At 36.0% G+C, this 24,411-nt stretch overlaps 1 protein-coding gene across 1 annotated transcript in view; it reads right to left on the minus strand.

The window, feature by feature from the left end:
- LOC121374649 (tRNA dimethylallyltransferase-like) overlaps positions 1-24,411 on the minus strand; it is a 123,423-nt gene that overhangs the window by 15,500 nt on the left and 83,512 nt on the right. Inside the window, exons 4-7 of the mRNA XM_041501757.1 lie at positions 23,653-23,984; positions 22,512-22,654; positions 22,192-22,303; positions 14,819-14,937 (exon numbers count right to left, since the gene is read on the minus strand). Of these exons, the coding sequence (XP_041357691.1) occupies positions 14,819-14,937; positions 22,192-22,303; positions 22,512-22,654; positions 23,653-23,984 (706 nt within the window). The remainder of the gene's footprint in view (positions 1-14,818; positions 14,938-22,191; positions 22,304-22,511; positions 22,655-23,652; positions 23,985-24,411) is intronic.

Below are 24,411 nucleotides of genomic sequence, written 5' to 3' on the forward strand. Positions count from 1 at the left end.
GTGACCGAGAAAGGGTTGTTGTTCACTTATTCATTAGATGCAGTGTACGCTATATCTGTTAAACGCAAAAGAAACGATTTATCACTTGCTTCCCGGAAAATGTAGCGGAAAAAAAAAAGACTGGTGGGGGAGGTCGTCAAAAAAACAAACATAACAAAGACCGTTATTTATGGATCGTCCCTAAGTTTCTGCTATATTGTTAGACACCAATCAGTCGGACCTCACCATGAAGGTCAGTCAATTGTGTTAGACCGGTCATGCATGCAATGCAGACTGCTGGAACTGATAACGACTCACTAGCCGAGCTTAACTTTAATTGCTTAACTATAGCAAAGTCATTATTTGGGGATCACAAATAATACCAAAGCTTGCCGTATCTTTTGGGATGGAAAGAACACCATACCAGCAAATGCATACAAGTTCACGTAATTCTATTCGGTCAATCAACAGCCCGGTAATTCCGGAAACTGACGTCATTTTGTAAACACGTGCACCGATGAAACGTGAACTTTTTGATGGTTCTGTTGTTTCAAGTTTATCTCATTAACTACATGGCTAATACACTTTGTTTACACTAGTGGATGGTCAGTGGGGTTTTTTTTAATGCACAAAGTTTGTGTTTTTAGAAAACGACGCCAGTTTGTGTTTTTAGAAAACGACGCCCAGTGACGGACGTTGTTGGTTTTTTAGAAAATGATTTCTGGTCTGGCAGATTAAAACAAAAACGCCATGCTAATTATATATATCGATAGATATATTTTTTTACATTTATATATATCTAACTGCATGTGACATGTGTTAACTGTAATAGTTCCGGTATGAAGTACCGCATTATGCTAGACTGTCTCCCATGCCACTTTGTAGTTGGATGGCTGTTACAAAGTGAAAGTCGGTACTCTTATCGGTTAATCGACTAACCCGGTTAATTGCACAAAATCGAGCAGCACCGAGGGTATGCAAATAAGCGGGTTTGACTGTACTTCAGACTTTCCAGCACACCCTTATGAAAAAGTAGGACAAAGTATGAATGAAAATATAGAAAAAGTAGGACAAAGGTAGGAAAACAGAAGGAAAAAGAAGGAAAAAGTAGGACAAAAGTAGGACTGAAACAGTACGTAACGACATTATTCATGCTCATATTGAGAAAACGAATTGGAGAAAACTTGGAGTGTTTTCTCTTTTATAGATACATTATCTGTCCTCACAAGTGTACCTGCCCCCCCCCCCCCCCCCCCCCCCACGCGAGTGGTCTGGTCCGAACATCCCAACAGCCAATGGGATGGCCTAAAATTCTTCACTGTATGCTCCCTGTAGTTCCGGTCACGTGACTTCAACTTCCTTCTTTTCCATGAGTGCATCAACAGAGAACAGGAAGCCTGGGGAGGCTTGGGCAGGAATAAATCTGTGAGGACAGGTAATGTATCTATAAAGAAGAAAAAACTCCAAGTTTTCTCCATTTCTTTTCACATTACCTATCCTCACAAGTGTAGCATTCAACAGATGGCAGTGGGTAATGAGATCCGCAGATGCACAAATGCTCTCAACAAGACAGGATGGAGTCTGACAAGTGGAAGAATTAGGCCAACCATGGTAAGCCCTCCTCCTAGGGATGCCCGTCACAAACCCATGCAGGTGATGTTAGTAACAACAATCAGAAAAGGCAGCATCTGTCAGCAGTGGCAGGTACGGCTCCCCGAATCACATGAAACAGGAACCGTGAAGCGACAGCTCAAGTAGGTTCTGACAGGGTGGGAAGACGTACCACCAGGGATGCAAGTGTTAGGTAACCTCCCAACATATTGGAGTGTTTTTAGTAAAAAAAACAAGCAACAGCATAGTATGGGTACATCCGTCAGAACATTGAACTAAACAAATCCCCAAATGTTTTCAGGCTAGTACACCAAAGAATTGTTAGTTCAGTTAGGAAACATATGGCCAAGTGCAATCCAAATGTTATCCAGACAAAAGTTCCAGCACCAGTGCATGTTAAAGGTGCAAAGAACAGAAGTCTTAGCAAATCCTCACCTGTTGAGTCTATAGACATGTTGGTGTGCAGTCTATAAGTCAACAGCAGCTCAGCGACGATGGCTAGTATTCACCAAAGTTTGCGCAGACACCACACGTCCCAGATGATGGAAGCCCTCAACATCCTTGGTAGAGACATCCCACAGGTAGTAGCTATCGAAGATGGAGTCCGTCACCCAGAACAACCAGAAAGTAGGTGCTGAATGGGTGTGTTACAGTGCAGGGACATGGTGGCGGCCAGGTAAACCTTCCTTCTGGTATGCAGACAGGATCGTAGACCGGATCCAAGAAGAGACCGTATTCTTGGTAATGTCTTCCAGGTGACTTTGGTGACAGGAAAGGAACAATCTCGAATGACGTTGATGGAACGAGCGAGTCCTCTCTAGGTAGTGATGCAAAGCTCTCACCGGACATAAGGATAAATCTTGCACATCGTCCGGACCCACAATGGATGACAAGGCTTGAACCATGTAGGAATGAGGAGCTTGATCAGGCAACTGATTTTGGCCATGAAGTTCATAAGGAGCCCCAAGGTAACAACTGCATTCACGGTGAAACCGGACCAGGTCCACATCTACGGCATGAATCTCGGAAACCTGTGCAGATGTAGCGAAACCCAGCAAGAACACAGTCTTCCATGTTAATGCTTCCAGGTTTAATGCTCTACTATAGGTTCATATGGTGCCGACGTCAAGGACCGCAAGACAAAATTCAAGTCCCACTCGGTGGACAAAAGCAATGGACTTGATCTTACAGCTTAAACCCCTTGATCATCTTGTGTATATCAGGGATGGTAGTAGTGGCTGGATCACGAACCATAGCAATCACAGACACGTACCCTGCAATGGTCGACCCCTTGAGCTTCAGAGATGTATGAAGATACATTAGGAAGTCTGCAAGACGAGGCACCGGAATAGTCTGAGATCGGAGTTTCTGCCAGATGCACCATCGGTGGAAACATAGCCATCGGACATTAGATGCAGCTGTAGTAGACGAGCAATGAGCCCTCAAAATAGCCGCAGAAGTCTTGGAAGAAAACGCCTTCTTCTTCAAGCTTTTGGTGATAATGTCCACACATGTAGCCGGAACAAGCGAGGCTGTGGATGGTGTAACCTTGATGTGGGATGCCACAGCAGATGATCCCAATCTGGTAGAGGTAGAGGATGTAGGTCGGCGAGCCTGATGAGGTCTGGAAACCACATTCTCGTTGGCCACATTGGAGCGATCAAGAGAAGACGGCAATGGAACTGCTGAAATCTCTGCAACACCTTGGGCAGCAGGATTGGAGGCGGAAATGCATAAGCATCCATCTGATTCCGGCTGATGGCCAAGGCATCTAGATCTATGATGTCTGGATCCGGGACTGGTGACACATAGACATGAAGCTGATGGTTGAACCATGTGGCAAACAAATCGATGTTTGGTGTCCAAAGCCGGATGCAAACCCATCGAAAAGCCTCTGGATGCAACATCCATTTGGTTGACTGCAGAGCTAATGGACAGGAGAAACTGTCTGCCAGGACACTGGATACCCCCGGAATGTGTCGAGCACAGATCTGCAGTGGAATGCTGTCCACAAGGTCGTACAGGCGAAACGTCATCTGCAGAAGACGGCTGGAGTGTGTACTGCCTTGTCGATTGAGCCGCCACGAAAACACTGTTGGTGGCTACCATCAGGGACGCTCCAATCAACCTCGGACGCCAGTGGAGGATTGCATTGGAAACAGCGAACATCTCCAGTAGATTGATGTGTAGATCGGCTTCTTCTGGAGACCACAGCCCTAACAGCGTCTGGTCACTGATATGAGCTCCCCAACCTTCTAAAGATGCATCTGCGAAGAGATGGTGAGTCGCTTGGAAGGGCCGCAAAGAGACTCCGTCTAAGACATTCGATCGGTGTTGCCACCAACGGAGACTGGGTTGCAGATCGACTGGCAGACGAAGCTTCAAGTGTGGAGTGTTGTACCGAATGGAAGGAACACCTGGATTCGGCGCAACTGGAGTCAACCTCTGAGCATCAAGTTGTGCGCCGACATCAAGAGACCCAAAAGAACTGCAAGTCCTGCAGTGGAGACATCGGAGACGACAAAGCCCAAATACGGACTCCAAACAACAGAGCCAAAACAAACATGTCCGAACCAGACCAGCGAAAGGAAAAGAAGGAAGTTGAAGTCACATGACTGGAACTACAGGGAGCATACAGTGAAGAATTTTAGGCCATCCCATTGGCTGTTGGGATGTTCGGACCAGACCACTCGCGTGGGGGGGGGGGGGGGGGGGGGGGGGAAGAGGAGAGGTGCACTTGTGAGGACAGGTAATGTGAAAAGAAAGTGTTAAATCCAAACAGTTATATTATTTAGAAAACATTTTTAAAATGTTTGTGGTGCTCAGTTGGTACCTGTATTTTCAGTTCTATCCAAACTTATATAATTTGAATCTTATGTAACAGTCACGTTATACAGTTATTTTAAATTAGTGTACACTGTATTAATCAATATACATATTTACATACATAGTAATGCTGATGCACAGTAAAACAGATTAACATGATTAATTTTAGTTTAGTTTTCCATACTGTATTATAGATTCTGAAGTACACATTCAGGGGTGCAGAAATGGAAAATATTTCACTAGCCCGCCGGACCAGAACCAACTAAAATTGACTAGCCCGAAGAATTTCTACAAGTCCGCCAGCCTATAAAACAATATATTATTGTTTAACATATTTAAAGACAAATATACTTGGTACGTGATCAACATCACATGGCAAACATACAAAATCAAACCCCAAACCTTGATTGACAAGTCAATAAATTTTGAAATATTCTTTTAAAGGAGGGGACAATTAAGGCATTTGGCCTGGTATGCATAGTCAACGATATATAATGCATATTATTGCTTAATATCAGCAAGTATAATCGACAGTTAATTAATAAAACACTTAAATGTGACGGCTATTATATATAATGGGCACAGCCATTTTGTACCATCCCAGTGAATATGCCCTCTGGTGAGCTGGTGGTTACGTAATACCTAACGTGTCACGTCAGGAATTAGTCTTCGAACTGAAGAAACAAAACATACCTGATTTTCGCGGATGCATCGCAATGTTCTGCAATAATATCCATCCCAGTAAGCCAGCACCAAGTATATATTATTTTTCAATACAAAATAAACCACCATTGTCAAAGTGTTGAAATAACTGTCTTATGTTTTGTACATAAATTAATCCACGTACTGAAATAATAATCGGAGTGTTTTCTTGGTTAATTGGTCTTTTTTTTTTCCCCGTGGCCTGTACCTGTGGTTCCTGATTGGCAGGTGTATATTTAGACGGTCCCCAGACACTGTCTAGACACACTAAAAAGACGTGCCTCTTTTATTAAGATCACAGGGTATTGTGTGATAACCACGCGGACACCCCTCAAATCGTAATGGCATTATTAGCCGTCCTGCTTTATTACTGTAAGTAATTCTGTAAAACCCTTGATTAAGTAGACTTTCCTATCTAAAATCACAAAACTGACCAATTATGTAGTCCCAAAGAAAAGAAAATGATCAAATTATCAAAAATTAAGAACGTACCCTACCAATAGGCCTAATGATATGCATTTTTTTCTTTGGATTTTTTAAGAATAAAATACTATTAACTCCATTTCGTTCTATTGATGCAAAGTGAAATATATTTAATTCAATAATTTATTATACTATCAAGTCATTTATGTTGTTTTACAAGTCAGGTTGATGAAAGCGAAGCACCTTGTCATAAATTAGAGCATAGAGGCATTGGATGGAGCTGACGTCACTTCATCCCAAGCTACATGTATACCACCAGACGTCACAAACACAAAACAAAATTAGCAGGAATAATCACGTTTTTTTATTAACTCTAAAATGATGTGTTATTCATTTCTTAAAGTGTCAGTATGTGTTGGTCATCTGGGTATGCATCTTTTCAACACATCAGGCTCATATTTGAGTTGATCCTCCCTTTAAAGACTACTTTTCACATTTCTTTCAAATAGATTTACAAATTTCAAGTCCAATCCCACTAGTATTTAACAGAAGAATATATTCAAAACACACTGGCGAAAATGGTACCCTTTTTCTTTCAATGTATTGGGGAAAACGGTGTTACAAAGTAATAAATAATTTATATAGCTGTTTTATTGAAAATATTATCGTTCACAACTTGTAATGTCGTTTTGGCCATACATTTTTTAATGTTTGGTTCAGTACAAGTCAAATAGCTTAGATTTTGGTTCCTTTTAGTTTGGAGTCTATTTGGCACGGTTCCATTTTCGCTATAACCCATTTCTGGAATGTCGTGCCTATGTAGTTCGGAACTCTGAAGTTGGCAGTGTGGTACATGTATTGTTGACAAACTTCTATATTGGTTATTATTCTGAACCGTTTGTTTGAATGGTTTGGAATTCTGGCATAGTTGATATGGAGTCATGGATTCAATGTAAAAAAAAAAAAAATAAATAAATAAATAAATACATCAATAAATTTACAGTCGGTCAGAAAAAGACGGATCGCCCGTCAGACAGGTAGTTGCATTTTTTAACTCGTCCGTCAGAATGTTTATTCTCATTTGGCGAGTGGGCAAGTACTTTCTGCACCCCTGACATTGTACACATTGTACATTATAATCATGTTAATCATTGAAAAAATTGTTATCTTTCAGGATTTACTTTTAATATGTTGAGATTATATGGTGCCACAAATTGGGAGATATACCTTGATGCCCCACCCAAAAAAATAATTCATAACTGTTGACTTTTATAATAACACAAGGAATATACGCACACTTTAACAGCAATATGTGGCATTTTCAAACAAAAAAGGAAAAACTAGGAAAAACTAGGTATTTTTAAGAAAGAGTAGGAAAAATAGGACAAAGACCAAAATGTAGAAAAAAGTAGCCTGCATATTTGTTAAAATATATACAAGCATTAACATTTTACAGACATACAACTGGCTGTTCCTAGGTGATGACCTGTCTGACATGGGAGGGGACTGAGTGGACTACTTTCTCATTTATTCATTTATATACATTGTATGTTCATAAAGCTATAATCGCATCAGATGTTGTAATAAGTATCAAGTTAATATGTCGTTTCCATGTCATAATGGTGCTCGTTCAGGAACACAGCTGGATCTACATGAATGACACGTTCATTTGACTTCAGTTTTACATAGAACTTGGTATCTTTAGTCCAGGCTGCCATCACATTTTCATGTACATTCAATTTCTTCAAATAGGAAATGTTTTTTGCTGTTAAATCCTAGGATATGCCAATTCCAGTACCTTTTAATTTCCATCTGTGTTATAGAGCTCGGTTTTTATGTAGCCTGGAAATAAATTTAGTGATGATAGGTCTACTTTTACCTTGTTCAAACTTGCCAACAGGATCTTTGTTTTTCTTCAGCACAAGATTGCTCGTGAAATTTTCCGAGTTTACATCACATTCAAGCTGGCTATATTTCTCTTTCAATTCTGCATTTTCCTTTTGTAACTGATCTTTCTCTACTTCAAGGGTAAACACACTAAGTTCTAGTTTGTTCAAACTTTGTTAATTTTTCGACAAAATGTCATTTTTAATTGTTCTCAATTCAGTTTTTAATTCAGTTTTAAATCATCCTTTGTATTTTCAGTTATTTTTGTTATATCTCTCATTTCTTCATATTGTTTTACCTGATTTTGTTATGCATTTGCTGAATGCTGTATTTAATCGTAAACAACAATACTATGAACAACTTGATGTTTTGTTTACATGATATAGACTGAATTACCAATTCAGTGTTCCTTTGGTTATTTTTTAAAAACAAGATATCATCACAGTCTCTAGGCTATAATGTATATTCACTAACATTTCTGAACAAAATCTTACTCTTGATCCCAGAGGAAAACAGCTTTCTTACAGCTTTATAGGTAGTACTAAACCAAATAACTTCCGGTTGGGTAAAAGTTTGAGGTGCACGCAAATTTTGATATAGAAGTTAACACTACAAGTTTTTGTTAAAAAAAATAATAGTTTCATCTGGGCAAAAAATGTATGCAATTTTATCTCATCCTGGTACCACTGTGTCAAGTAGCCTTGTGCTTGAAACTTGTAAAAAAAAGTACCAACATTTTGTGCGGAAATAGGGTAGTCATAGACGCTACTCATTATCTCTGAAATAAGCAGCTTGACCCCCATTTTTTCTGATTCACTTTAATGGTGAGGGGTGGTAGTATTTATACCTGTGCTGTTTATGTCGATTGATACGCTGCAGTTAGGTGTTTTAGCCACATGTTACTATTGTCGTCTATGGGATTTGATTTGATAGTATACACCCTATAGCACATATTCAGTGCATGATAAAAAATATTATGATTTTGTCATTTAATTTAATTAAATTATACTGACTGATTAATTAGCTATCACTCGACCATGCAAGTTCACAATGACCTTGATCATGACAATAATCACTGTACATGGCTTTGAATGGCGTTTGAATCAAAGTTAACGCTGAGGAAAAGTTGGTTTTGGCCTATAATTCATACTGTAAAGATTGCTATATACAATTGCTCTTAAATATGGTAATATATTTAGGCAACCTGAACTTAGATTTTAATAGCAATTTATTTTTATATTAACCTTCTGACTACTGCAGGCGAGATATCTCGCCCAAAGTCACAGCAGTCGACATACTGTACACTGTATACAGTGCATTCCTCAATTCATATTTCCTGCCATTTTGCACACGGTAAAAGGAAACGGAAGACAACTCAGCTTCCTGTATCTTTAGATTTTTTTTTTTATCAATGGAAAATAACTTGGAATTTTTTCAGTTTTTCGGCAAGTATTTTTGCTTCACAACAATGGAGGCACATCGTGGTCATTTTCAGGGATCGATAGCTGATTGTGACAGCTAATTTGATAATAAATTTGATCAGAATGACCATATGTTTGACGTCCAATAGCCGATGATAAGATAAAAAAAATCAATGTGCTCTAGTGGCGTCGTTAAATAAAACAAACTTTACATTACTTTAATATTTGTAAGAAGCCCAAACTGGATTTTGTCTTCAAATAATTTCGTACATACAAAAAAATTATTTTTAGGAAATAAAATGAAATTAACCTAGTACAAATATTAGAACGATCAGAAACACATTTGATATACAGCCACTAATATTTTATGCAGAAAAATATATTTGATATGTAATTAGTCATTAAAAAGTCTCTGTTAGTCAATAACATCTTAAAAATTGCAGCAAACTCAGGAATGTCCCTTTAAGTGAATATATGTGAGTAAAAATCATAAACTTGTACCCACTCAACATGGTTTTTGTCAAAAATTAATCCAGTAGTTTAAAGATTAAAAATAACATGTGCCAATATTGGGTTAATGTCTTTAATTTCCATTAACACAGTTAATTTTTCATGTATGAAATTCGGTAAATTCAATTTTGTAAAGACCTTGAAATTTATTGTCATTTTGACATATTTATAGGGTGCTAACTTATATTTTAGACAAATTTATAGTTTAATGCAAAATTTTATTTGAAGAAAAACTTTACCAAAGACAATTGAATTTGTTGTCACTATTGTGCCTTCTGTTCTTATTTATACATAACAATAAGGTTAAACATATTTTTTATCTCTAGGTCTTCAGATCAAATATTTGTTTTAAATAATCACTTTGTTTGCTCTATTTAAGTGCATTTTAAGTTTATACTAGATTCAGAACCAATTTTTTTCAGATTTGATTCTCTGCCTTGGGGTAAGTTGATAATTTATTTTATTGTTAAAGCTGTATTGCCCAATGTTACTAGCTAAATAATAGCTGGATTACAGACTGTAGGAATACATCCAATATACATATTGTATTCATCTGGATTAGAAAATAATGCAAGAAAAAAAGATGTCATTTAAAAACAGGTTTTTTTTAGTAATGAATCGAAAATAAATATGTGAAAGCTGGATGATAATTCCAGTTATCACAAATATTTAAAAACATCCAACTACAGTAGGCTATCAATAAAATAAATGTCAGAAATATTGGTGGCTGCCAATGGTTTTGATGGTTCATTATGAAAATCAGCATGGCCAATGGATTTGAAATTCCCACACCTGGTAACTTGAAGACACCCACACTCAGCATACAGAATCCCCCCACACTGATGTTCAGGACATTAAGTCATTATTTCATACAGTTGCAGTCAATTAATTAATTAATTTTTCCTTCCTCAGACACTGTACTATTTCAATAGTGACATTTCTTTGTGGTGCCTGTTAAGGTCTTCATAATCTAGGGATCAGTCAAGTACATGTGTTACATGCATTTCAATGGAATTCTTTAAAGGTCCACAATCATGACACATTATTAATACACAGCATATATAAAAAATACATAAAGATTACATTATTAAACATAAAAAACAAAAATACCACCCCAATTATTAATAAAGCGACTTTTTGTCAAACGCTCGGGGGAAAAAACACTGATCCAGTCAATTTGACCCGGATCTGACCTGTGACGTAGCATCCGGTGAATTCCACTCATTCATTAGTAGATTAGCATGGTGACAGCATGACATTGTAATCATTCGTTGGAAAATAACTCATTCTTATCGGATGTTAGTTTGGACATTTTGGACTTGTCGCATTTGTCTATTTATTCTAATGTTGCCTCAATTAGTGAGGAAGAAGGAGAAAATCCGTTGGTACTTCCCTATCAGTTTGAACTGTAGTACACCAACAATGATCTCATGAGCCAAATGCGGTCAGCCTATTTGCAGCCCGGAGCCCGAACATCGCCCGGAGACAAAAACAAAGCCCGAATGTTAATGCCGAGGTGTACATTGTTCATATTTGGCACAAAGATACACCTCAACATGGTGCATTTATATATGTTAACAAAATAAATGTAGGAAAAATATTTTTTTAGAAAAAATCACATTAACATTCAGTAGGCCTATTTGTTTTTGTCTTCGGGCGATGTTCGGGATTTTGTTATGTACAGCCCGAACATGAAAAATTCTATTTTTTTCGAAACAATATTTTTCCTACATTTATTTTTTTAACATATATAAATGCATCGTGTTGGGGTGTATCTTTGTGCTAAATATGAACAATATACACCTCAGCATTAACATTCGGGCTTTGTTTTTGTCTCCGGGCGGTGTTCGGACTCCGGGCTGCAAATAGGTTGAACCAGGGGGATACAGCCTTGGAACAGACATGTTCTTTAACAAACGTTTTGGTGCCATTCCCATCGACCATCTTAGATAATTGTCGTAATCCCCAGGTGTGAAGTGGTCATTGCAAATCGTATCCCACCTTGACGGTCCTTTCCAATATGTATATGTTCGGTTTAAGAACCGCTTCCATGCAAACGATGTCGGTTTGTCTTTCAGAGGAAAAATTTGAAACTTCTTTTGCCTTTAACTGCAGCTTTTGTACATCCATACACCGAACAATGGTTCACCATGTTTCACATTTGAAAGATATCTTCAAAATAATATTCCACATATACAATTCAATTCAATAGAATAACATTTTCGCGTTTTAAAAATACACGTGTTCCACTTCCATGTAAAATGTCTGAAAGGCTGCAAATCATGCTTTCATGTTATGCCGGTTAGCATGTCACGGGGTCATGTGACTTAACTCTTGGAGTTCAGAGGCTTTTTGGCAAGCAATGGGAAAATGCGACTTTTTATTGCGAATATATTAAAAAAGGGTAAATGTTTTAAAATTTATTTTATTGATACTTCATATATATTGTAAAAGGTGTACGTAGATACCAAACAATAGTGAATTATGTTTTTGATAAATGTAGACCTTTAAAGGAGTGGACACGTTGTCTCTACATATATAGCTGAGCACACACACACACCCAACTGCCAGTAAATATCTTCTGGAGTATTATTTAAAAACTTCTTCCCTTTTTTTTTAACACGACTTATTGCATTTGTACAAAACTGTATATGCCTTATGAGATGTATATTATATTAGGTTGCACTGTAGAAACAACAGTTTCAGTGGAATTGTCAGTTTATGTCAGAATTACCAGATCCTGATTGTCATAAAAACACATAGTCATAATATCCACTAGATTTTTTGCAAATGCTATACTAGCAATCTCGTTGTTATGAAATGTGATGTATTTATGATTGATGCTATGCATGTTATGAGTTTTGTTAAATATAATTATTTGTGAAACTCAGCTGTTACCCTATATGTAGTAAACTTTGAAATGACCTGGAATAGGATTAATAAAACAGTTATTAATGCATGGTGTTTGTTTTCGTTTTTGATTTCAGGACTACACACACTTGACAGTATGTTATAACTATGTGTATAGTATAATTTAATACAAGTATTAATATACTGTAAGTTGTTTGGCAAATGGAATCATTAACACTGAATTTACTGAACAAACAAATAAAACAAAATAAAGTCAAAGAAAAATTTCAAAATTATAATTGCTTAGGAAGTCATTTTCTATGTGGCAACATAAAGGGCAGAATCTTAATTAATGTTACATACGGTATGCACAAACAAATTAACAGTCACTCCACACAATTCACACTGTGAAAAATCATATAAAACAACTGTGCTGTGGAATGCAAGACCAATCTATAACTGTATTTCAGTCAGAGATATCTTCAGAACTGCTGATGCTATCTCTTGGAATGTCCACTATGATACATTTCTTGTATGCTTTGACATGTGGCCTTCTGGGTAGCACTGAACTATCAAGCCACAGTTTTACGGCACTGTTTGGGTCATATTTGTCAATATCTTCTGTCGAGAGCATAAATCTCAACTGGTCAGTAAGGGCCTCGGGACTAAAACGATTTCGCTAGTCTGTCTTAACACATTTCACCTGTAAAAATCCACGTTCATAATCTGAGGAACTCATGCTGACAGAAAGTAGAATGTCAACTAATGAAAGAAAATTTCCACAAGTGTCTCCAAAATATTTCTACAGTTTAGGCCAGGTGAGCGTTTCAATGCTGATTTGCTGTAGGTCCATTCTAAAGACACATTATCAGGCTTCTTTCCTAAAAGGTCAAGAACATTGTGAAATCATTCTTCTAATACTGAAATCTCATGATAAGCATACATGGTCCACGAATCTTCTTCTGGTTCCCACTTCTTGATGTTTAGTAATGTAGCTGCTTTATACAGCTGACTATCATGATCAACGTCTGTGAATCTTGTGCTGAACTGTATTAGTATTTCATCCAAGAGTTTACCAATGTCACCACGACTAGTTGCCTCTCTTGTTCTGCCAGCCTGTTCATTTAATTTCATATCTTGGAAATGTGTCTTCATCAGCTAGTTTTTTATTACTATGTATGATCGCTTACCGTTTTATACTATAGTGGGTTATTGTTTTTGACCCTCCAGGATCTAGAAATGATGAATGTGGCCCGGCCAGTTGTGGGTACTGCATGCACCACGTGCACATTATTCCTTCTTGTTCTTGTTTGAACCAAGGAAATTCACTTAGCCATTCCTTTCGAAATTCCCGCTTTCTGTTCTCATCATATTCTTTTATTTTCAAACGTCTGTCTTCGTCTGTTTGTTTTGTTTTTTTGTAGGGGGGCACCTATTCTGAACCTCCACATATCGATAATCAAAACCGTCCACTTACAGAACTTCCACCCCATACAAAATGAATACCACAAACCTCCACTGTCTCATTCCCAGATGTTTGCTGACAAGCCGTTGACACGAGTGGGTTATCAAGACTAAATTTTCACTCATGGAAAGCGAAAATAGACATATTATGGCACCATGAAATCACGGAAAACATTGTGATTCGAGACTGTCGTTTTCCTGGATTTTACAATATGTTGCATGTGTCATTTATAAATATCAATTTCATTTGTACAAATTATATTTAAGAGCCATGCGGACCTGTATACTAAGCAAGCTAGAGAGTTCAACATGATTTTTGCGAGCCCCAGGCTCCAGGACTCGCCTCAAAACTGCACACTGACTAAGAGTATGAGTGAATGAAATAAATTATTATTTTTAATGTGTGGTTTGTATCTTTGTGTAGCTTGACCGGTGAAGCATGACCTAACCTCCCTAAAAGACTTGCTTGCCATAGTCTAGATACTCACCCTTGTACAGGTTCCAGCACACACTTCTGACAATAAAATTAAAGTTACACATGCAGGCCTACTTTTAGTGCCAGACACAGGTGTTGTCTGAACCAGACTGCCTATCTATCAGCATGTCACATGATTTTATGGCGCCAGAGTCACTTCGAACTCTCAGACATGTAACACCTAATTATTATCTACATTGTATGAATAGGTGTTAATCAAGTTCTTCACCATTCATCCGTGCTTGTTAACAATGCAAGCGGTCACTAAAAAGTGACACCGATTTCGCCTTACAGTGAACTCTGCAACCATGCATCAAGCAAAACATGTTTTAAAAGAAATATTTTACAAATAGCAAGAAATCATGTGCGCATTAAGTCATCAATAATATTTCCACAAATTGAGACCATTTTTTACTTTCTTTTCGATATTGCGATAACAAATATAAAAAGAATACCAGTCAACAAAATACACTTGATGTGTTCGATTGTCATTTTAATATGTTCTAGTATTTACAAAATCAACATAGATAACTCATGTGAATTTTGATAGCTGTGTTTACGAAGACCGGTTGAGTCTCAACTGCAGTCAAAAATGGGGTTTTATAATAGTTTTGCACGTCTCAAATGCTGTTGAAAATGGGAGGGAGAGAGTTAATGCAAGTTAAAATACCTTCTTCCTTGAGTTGTCTACCTTTTTCACTCTGCTTTTCATCATCAGTAAGCATCAGGTAGTTATGAAACTCCTTGAAGCCGATACTCTGAAATATACCCAGCGTGTAGTCAGGCTTCCTATTAGGAGAAAGTACAAAAGGGGACATTATTTCTAAATTTTAGGTACCAGAAATCAGTTCTCATGATTTCTACACAGGTAACATGTATGAAACATACTAATCATTTACATTTTGATGACAGTATTTCCAGCTGATATTTCAGTTTAAGCAAAATGAAATATATAAAATTTATTGAAACATTTTAAAGAACAGTTTCGTTTATACCGGGCAAGGTTCACTTTCAGAATGAGTACTGTATACCAAATGTTTGACATTCAATAGCCGATGATTAATAGGCATTCTGAGAGTACTACTAAAGAAATACATGTCCCCTACCAGGCCCAACAAATTTTCATATCTCCTAAATTCAAGGGCCATAACTCTGTGAAACATGGGTAAATCGAAATGAAAGTTAACCTTGATCTGTAACAGTACACGATAAAGCTATATACAAAATTTCATCTCAATACATTTAGGCATAGCAAAACAAAGTCCGGGAAAAACAATATCTTATCTCCTGATTTCAACTGTGAAAAATGGGTAAATTGTCATGAAAATCAAATTTGATTTGTAACAGAACATGATAAAGGTATACAGAGAATTTCAGTTCAATATCTTTAGGCATTGCAAAAACAATTCCAGAAAACAAATTTTCGTATCTCCCAAGTTCAAGCACCATGTCAACAAGAGTACCAAGAGTACCGGTGACGTACATGATACACCTTTCAGGAGTTTTGACGGAAAATCATATGATGTTCAGAATATAGACAAATTATTTGATTTTACTTCAAAATACTTGACAGTGCATCTCCAACCATGACACAGAAAACCCTGATTTAATGCAACACAAGCTTAATTTAAAAACATTATAAAAACACAAATGTGTATTCAGACTGAGTATCCACAAGCCACAACTAAAATATATTGATTATACTATCAATTCAGACTGAGTAACCACCAACAAATAACTGATGCTTATTGGAAGTTGGCATATATATCTAACATAGTTTTTATAGCCACCTATCCAAACAAAACTATTATAAATTAATACTAAACACATTTTAATCTAAAAAGAATTTTAAAAACCCACCCTATCTTACAATACAGATTTAAGCATGGTCACAATTGCAGTTATTAAGGTTGTGTACATCTTGTGTCTAACGAACCCTTGTTTCCAAATAACAGCCTTGCATGCAATTACAGCTCTACAGATACCTACCTTGGATCTACTTTATTCAGCAGAAAAGTTACAGCTACAAATATTTGTGTAATGACACCTCCGCACAGTTTAAACTATAGCCACTTTATTTTTGCGGGGAATTTATTGTCGCATTTTTCACATTTGAATAAAATTCGTGAAAATAAATTCCACGCAAAATTAAAGGCTGATGAAAATTAGACATTTGAAGAAAAAAAAAGTAGTCTTGTTCAATCAGATCCGAGACCTCATTAGTTTCCGCTGCACAGGACTATAATAGTAATAATGCAACACGTAAAACTTTATACCAAGAAGCGATATCAAAGATCAGAGCTGGACTTGTATGCTGTAGCAATACTCTATACTCATAGTTCATATTGGGACTTCATACTAAATGTTTTATTTGCCTGTTGGTCAATCATAACCCGTACTAATCGAGTAGTTTGACAGTAATAAATAATGTTTAAGTCAAACTTGCGCTAGCATTGCGCCTTCAAATTCTATTTTGTTTTCAGATTGGGTTTTTATAACAAGTTTGAGGATTACGAAAAAGAACACGGGGTAGCCTGAGCACCTTGCATAAGCTTACAGTATTTTGTAAACAATAAACGTCAAAATTATTAACATCAGAACAGGTACTTAAAAAAAAAATTGGGGGGAGGGATGGGAATTCGCGAAAATAAATGCTTGCGAACTGACTCATTTTCATTAAATCGCGAAAATGTGATCCCGCAAAAATAAAGTATTTTTTATCGTCCTACATTTTTATAATATGTGCAGAAATACTTGCCATTTTAATATGCAATAACAAGAATTTTAAGGGAATTTATATTGATGGAGAAGAATATCTTATTTCGCAGTATGCAGATGATACTACTTTTATTTTGGATGGATCTCCCGAGTCACTGTACGGCACACTTACTACTCTAGACTGCTTTGCAAAAATGTCAGGTTTGAAGCTAAATTATTCTAAATCAAAGACAATATGGATTGGCAGAAAAAATTCTCAAATGAAGTCTTTCATCATACTAGATGGAAATTAGAATGGGGTTCAAACAAGTTTACTTTATTAGGAATTCGCTTCTCTTTAAATTTAAAAGATACAGTTAAAGATAACTTTGAACCAAAATTATTAGAAATGGAAAGTACAATGAAAATCTAGAGTGCACAAAAATTGACGCTATTAGGCAGACTCACTGTTTTAAAAACATTAATAATACCTAAAATAATAAATTTACTAATCTCATTACCAACTCCATGTGAACAATTAGTCCAAGTGTTAAATAAAAGATTGTATAATTTTATATGGGAAAATAAACCAGAAAAAATAAAACGTGAAACTATAATTCAAGATTATCAAAACGGAGGATTAAGAATGATTAATATTTCAATGTATTTAACAGCTTTAAAATCAACATGGATAAGAAGACTACTTACAAATGATTCAAAATGGATACATCTTTTTTCATCTATTACAAATTTATCAACACATAATTTAATTATATATGGGGATCAATTTGTTAGCAAGAAAATGCAAAATATAAATAATCCTTTTTTTAAAGATGTTCTTCAAAGCTGGAGAAAAATTCAATGTGAAGAAATCATTAAAAGTATAGACAACATAGTTGGTATCAATATTTGGCACAACAGTAAAATATTAAAAGATAAAAAACCTATTTTCTACAAAAAGTATGCCGAAAAGGGAATTATTTTTATAAATGATTTAGTTGGTGTGCATGGTGGCTTTCTAACTGTTGACAAATTTATGGTGAAGTATAATATAATGACACATTTTTAAGATTATACATCTTTAATTAAAGCAGTAAAATGTTTCATTGAAAAATACAGAAAATTAAATTGTCAAACTGAATTTTTTCCCTAATTACATGTATAAACCAGTTTATACACAAAAGTTAAAGCAGATTTTAAAAGAGAAACAAGGTTGCAAGGAACAATATAAACTGCTATGCAAAACATCACAAATTCCAAAATCACAATTAAAATATCAGGAAAATGAGAATGGCATGTAATTGCAATCGTAATCGATTACATTGCTAATAATAATCAGCGATTATTTTCATGATTACTCATAATTATTTACTAAACTTAGATTAGCATCAACTCCAGTAACAGTGCCTATAGTTAGAAGCAGTACTGGTCAGCCAGTAGAATTGACCTCCCATTGTCTACTACTCTCATAGTAGAACTATTATTTGCCTTGAGAAACAGGGGATCATAACGTCTGGATTATCAAATGAATGTTACCCAGGGGATGAAGACACACATTCACATAATGGTATCTATCGTGTTTACATTTACTATAAAACCACTTGAATGAATACAGTGTTCTAGCTAGCAATATATAAAAGAGCGCTGCACCATGCCCCAGTTTTGTGTCCTAATTCTTTGCCATAAAAAAATGAATAATATATATATATTTGTTTTTATAATAAAACACTTGCATTCCTCTGAATGCATATACAGCGTTATCACGGGTCTGAATTCAACTAAGAAATGCTTGACAATATCTCGTTTTGTCACAGGTGTGAAAGTCCATCAATGGTACCGTGGCAAACTTTCTTTTCTTTTGTTAGTGGTTACGACTGCAGACGGGCAGCCAGCCAGTTGTATCAAGCTTGATTCCATGGGCAGTCATCCTCACCCTGTTGCAGACACAACCACAAATAACGTAACCTTGGTTTATTTTCCTTTAAAATAGCTTTAAATATTAATACGTCTGATAAAAATTCCCGAAAGCTGATTTTAATAGATGTTCTACGAAATGCGGCGCTTCTAATGACACCAAAATAAACACACCCAGACCAAGATACTTGTAATTTTCACTGATACAATTGGATCCTTATACCGGTAATATGGCACAAAGCAAGCATGACTGCAAATCGATTCATTAATAATAGTCATTTTTAGAATGTCAACAATTAAATACAATGAGCAACTTGTGCACATGTATATGTATGCAGATATCAATTTAATTATTTATTTACTTGTTTGTTCTTTTCTTTCGTTTTTTATTTCTTCATTTATAGATTTAAAAAAAAAAAAAAAAAAATTAATTTGTGGATGGTATTAAATGGTATATGTTCTACAAACAATGAAAAAAACCCAAGTAATAGTGATCAGACAGTTTGCAATTACTAATTATGGACTATTTCAATAATATAACAAAATATATATGTTATGCATTGATACAATAATTATACCTATGGTTATGGGTACCTTTTCGTCAATAATCCAAATTTAAGAATAATAAATCTGGTTTTGGAAACTGATTCCCTCCCTGCAGTATACATACGTTTATAAATGTTTGAAATAATTTAATAAATAATCCAAAATTATCCATTATGTCTTTCAATGAAAGAAATCGGTATGGTTGTAAAATAAAGTGCATACCTTCATGGTGGTAACATCATTTCATTATCTGTGTAGATTTGTGGAAATGTAATCTGAGGGGGGTGGGATAAAAAATGTCATCTGCTTGGGGTGATCTGACACTGAATATCGGATATCCTATCTGTGGGATGGTGCATATAAAAGATCCCTTGCTACTAATGGAAATAGTAGTGGGTTTTCTATCAAATGTTTGACATCCAGTAGTCGATAATTAATAAATCAATGTGCTCTATTGGGGTTGCTAAACAAAACAAACTTTATTTTTAATATCATGACCGTTGAGGTATGAGGCACTAATTAGGATGAGGGTGGGGGACAACCTGGTCCCATCAAGGGTCTATGATCACAAAACCCATCCAACTTGAGGCGAGCGCTTTACCACTAAGCTACATCATAGCCCTAAGATACTTAGTATTTACAATAATAATTAATAGACAAGAGTGTTGTGCCTTTGAATGATGATTGCCCCAAGCGAACTGAGACTGGAGTCAAGTTTAAACGTATAGTAGTACTTGACCTCAAAGTAATCCACTGGCTACTGATAGTGTGTACATTATCATCCTATCAAACACTATAACTTTATAAAACCTGCTATTAACTGTAAAGTAAACACCAGGATAGAGCCAGTGTCCACCAACGTTTGTCTAGCTGTGGTGGACACAAATCACCTATATAGACGTATTACAAGACAGAATGTGAGAAACCTACAGTTGGGTTACCGGCAGGTGCTGTTTCCCAGCACGGCATGCGATAAATAGTCAAACAACACCTGACGGATGGCAAAATAAAATGTGTACAAATACTATAGCTTTGTTAAAGCAGATAAAACATTTGAAATTGACTGGTTCAGACATTGGAAGATTGCGAGAATTATCATTTCATATGCGCATTGCTCACAGAAGTCTAGTATTGCATAACCCAATTTTCATTTGCACATTAAATTCAGGACATCATTTACATTGTTCCAAAGGGTTATGTAACATGAAATGATCTACCCGACATTTTTTTTGGCATGACTTGTAAATTAGTTACCGTATATCACTGTGTATTAGCCGACTCTGTGGATAAACCGATCCATTAGTTTGCCCCTCAGTATCTGGTACAAAATGTTGGTATGATGTATAAGCCGACTCAATGGGCAAAAATATAGATCTACATATCTGACCAAAACAATGTCGGTCTCATGCACCAGTCAATCACAGGAATTTGTTTTGGTGAACCGATCAAAGTACAATGTACAAAAACTATTTTAATAAAGATTTTAAGATAGCTAAAAACAGAATAAATAGAGAATAATATATGAGTGGCCATTAGATACTATTTATCTCAGAATAAGTTGTTTTGAAATGTATCTAACGAGCAAAAGCAAGTTTGATACGTTTTTAAACAAGTTGTGAGATAAATGATATCTAACAGACACGAATGTATTATTCTATTTCTTACATATCCTCAAAAATCAGGTTTAAAGCAAATTTTAACAACTTTTTCGACTAAAAGTTATTTACAGCCATTGTACTTGTAGCTGACTTATGCGTCACAGACAAATGAATGTCAGGTTAACTATATATCACAGTGTAATCAATTTCCATCGTGTAGTTTTTCATTAGATGGTATGGCATTGGTGACCTGGTCATCACCTAGGAGCAGCCAGCACACATACATGTGTTAACAACCATGTGTGACCAAAAATAACACACAGTGTTCTCACCAACGGGTGTGTAAGATAGGTTTATAAAAAATTCCCTAATGTGGGATAACTTTGTTATGTTCTTTTATTTCTCGACTGAATCGATCACACGAACATCGCAAGCTGATAAATGTAGTTTCACTTTTATACGGCAGTGTAAATATTATTTAATACCCACAATAGATAACAGCAATGATGAACACAACCTATTGCCTTCGTTTTATAAGTGGTGATATCTTCAATAAAACGTAGTGTCTAATAATTTATTAGAAATTGCAGAATCAACAATGATGGTAAAGATCATTAGTTCTAACCAATTAAATCTGCAATTGGGAACAAAATATCAGCAGTCATGAAAATACTTAATGACCGTTCCGTTAACGTGACACATGTTGCGCCAAATACTGGTACTACTTGTCAGTGGCTTTTGCTGGAAATTGTCGACACAATAAAAATAATATAAATTTGATTTAATTTCTCAAATAAAATATAACTTTTGTTGTATCAAACAATCAAATGGATACTGGTATGAGACTTAATAGAGGCTGTTAAAAATGCTGGTTAAATAACACAATGGTAAGGTTTTGAAACCTAGATTGACCGACGCGTTTTCATTAGTATCATATTTCAGTACATGCCAATATTTTATTTTATTTTCTAAGGACATTTTTTATTGACTCTGTGTATTGGCCAACCCCTCTTCTATTGGTGGTATTTAGAGGCTTAAAAAGTCGGCTGATACACAACGATATACAGTACGCAAATTTTTAATTTTCACAGGCCTGTGCTTAAGTACTGAGGTAAATAAAAAGTGGGCTAGCTTGGAGTTCAACTGCACAACTCTCATCTGAGGTGTAATGGGTCATAAGATTGTTCACCCTTGATGGGCTTATCAGGTTTTACCCATGCCAACCAGTACCCTATGATTGGTATGTCAAAGGCTGTGGTATTTAAAAAGAAAGAATCACTAAACTCACTGAGAACGGGAAGCTGTTTGTTGTTTGTAATATGTATGAAAATTGTCAAGTTCTTGTAAAAGACCTCTTTCCACCATGTAGTTTACTCGAGAATCCAGGCGTTCACATAGCACTGCAAGTTGTAACACATGAGAAAACATCAAACATTTAAACAATATAAAACCTTATATTTAAATTTTCAAGTATGGATTGTGAAAGAAAAAAAAGTGTGCGCATATTTAATTAAGTTTGGTTAATATAATTTAAGAATAACTAACACAGTATCCTGTTGTATTAGTACACTGAAAATGAAAGAGATAATAATATGATTTAAATTCAACCTTTGTGTTCACACTGAATCCAGAGTATACAGGCATTTGGATAGCGCAGTGGTCCACTCAGGGCAGGCCCACCTCTGTCCAGGTGCTGTGCTCTGTGGATGTCACTTATAGCTACTCCATGGTCTTCATACACTTCTAGTGACCTACCTCACAACACAAATGGACAACATATTCAGTGAATAGTACAATTTATCTTAAATAATTCAAGTACCTGCAATTCCATTATTTCAAAAACAATAGCAAGTTATGCATGTACATCTATAAAATCAAGAATGCACATGTGTTCACAACACAGCATGACAGTATCCAAGCATGCATATTCAATCACATAAGCAAAGAACCACTGATTTTAAATCACCTTCAATAATACCATATAACCGTAAATAAAATGTGTTGAGTGCGTCGTTAAATAAAACATTTCCTTCCTTCCTTCTTTCCAAAGAAATTCCTTAGTGGTGTAATGTAGTCAAACAAAAGTAAAGTAAAGTTTGTTTTATTTAACGACACCTCTAGAGCACATTGATTTTTTTATCTTATCATCGGCTATTGGACGTCAAACATATGTTCATTCTGATAGTTTTTTAGAGGAACCCCGTTGTCGCCACATATATATAGGCTACTCTTTTATGACAGGCAGCAAGGGATCTTTTATTTACACTTCCCACAGGCAGGATAGCACAAACCATGGCCTTTGTTGAACCAGTTATGGATCACTGGTCGGTGCAAGTAGTTTACACCTACCCATTGAGCCTTGCAGAGCATTCACTCAGTGTTTGGAGTCGGTATCTGGATTAAAAATCCCATGCTTCAACTGGGATCTGAATCCAGTACCTACCAGCCTGTAGACTGATTGATGGTCTAACCACAACGCCACCAAGGCCGGTGTAGTCAAATAAGAACGCATTTTCACATGTAATATTCGTAAATCAGGGCCCTTGCTTATAAAACTTTAGTCTAGTCTCAAATACTTCATAACATCCCATACATGCTTTGTGCAGACATAGCCATGATGTTCAATTCTCAGAGACAGGTTATCATTATGAATAAACATATATTATGCTATACATTGATTAAAAATGTTTTAAGAACAGTGCTAAAAGCCAGTCAATGGTTAATCAATATGTGACTGTTATATTTTTACCTGATAATTCGTCTTCTGTTATGTGGATGAACCATTCTTCCTTTATCAGGATCAACCTGCATCAAGCGTCTGTACAAATCATTTGTTTCAAGTGCAGCAAATCTTCCTTCTAGGACTTTGGAGTTGCTCTGACCGGAATATTCATGGTTTTCACACACACTTGGAGCTGAGTTGTGACAACGCAACATGGAATCATCTTTACACTTGTCAGTGTCTTCACCAGACCCTTTAGTCCTTGTTGCTAGGTGTTCCATAGGTTCTGTCTCTGGTAACAGTGTCACATGGTCATCTCCAACAGTCTGCAGTTCCTCTTTCTTCGCTCGTTTGATGTCCTGAAATATGAATTATTTATGAGGATAAAACAGTGGACATACAATGCATGTCAAGTACCACTGTGCAATGATTGTGTTAACTACGGCTTTAGGGCTCTACATAAGTTTCAGCACTAATATGTTCTATGTTTAAGCAGCAAAACATCCTCTTAAAACAAACATTTAGATCTGCCACAAAATTAAATTCATAAATAAATTATAATGTTATCAATATATTGTAGTTGATTTATCCACTTGGCAAAGTTGTTAGAACAATTATCAGACTAAATAACAAATGTTAACAGAGAGCTTTGGGCTAGATACTACATTTAAAAAAGAAAAAGGGGGAAAAAAAAGTCTTCCAGTTTACAGATAAAAGCAGATCTTAAGACCACATCAGCAAATATGACCATACTATAAAAGTTAGTTTGTTTTGTTTAATGATACC

This window comes from Gigantopelta aegis, chromosome 6 (genome assembly GCF_016097555.1).
Source record: "Gigantopelta aegis isolate Gae_Host chromosome 6, Gae_host_genome, whole genome shotgun sequence".
NCBI lineage: Eukaryota > Metazoa > Mollusca > Gastropoda > Neomphalida > Peltospiridae > Gigantopelta > Gigantopelta aegis.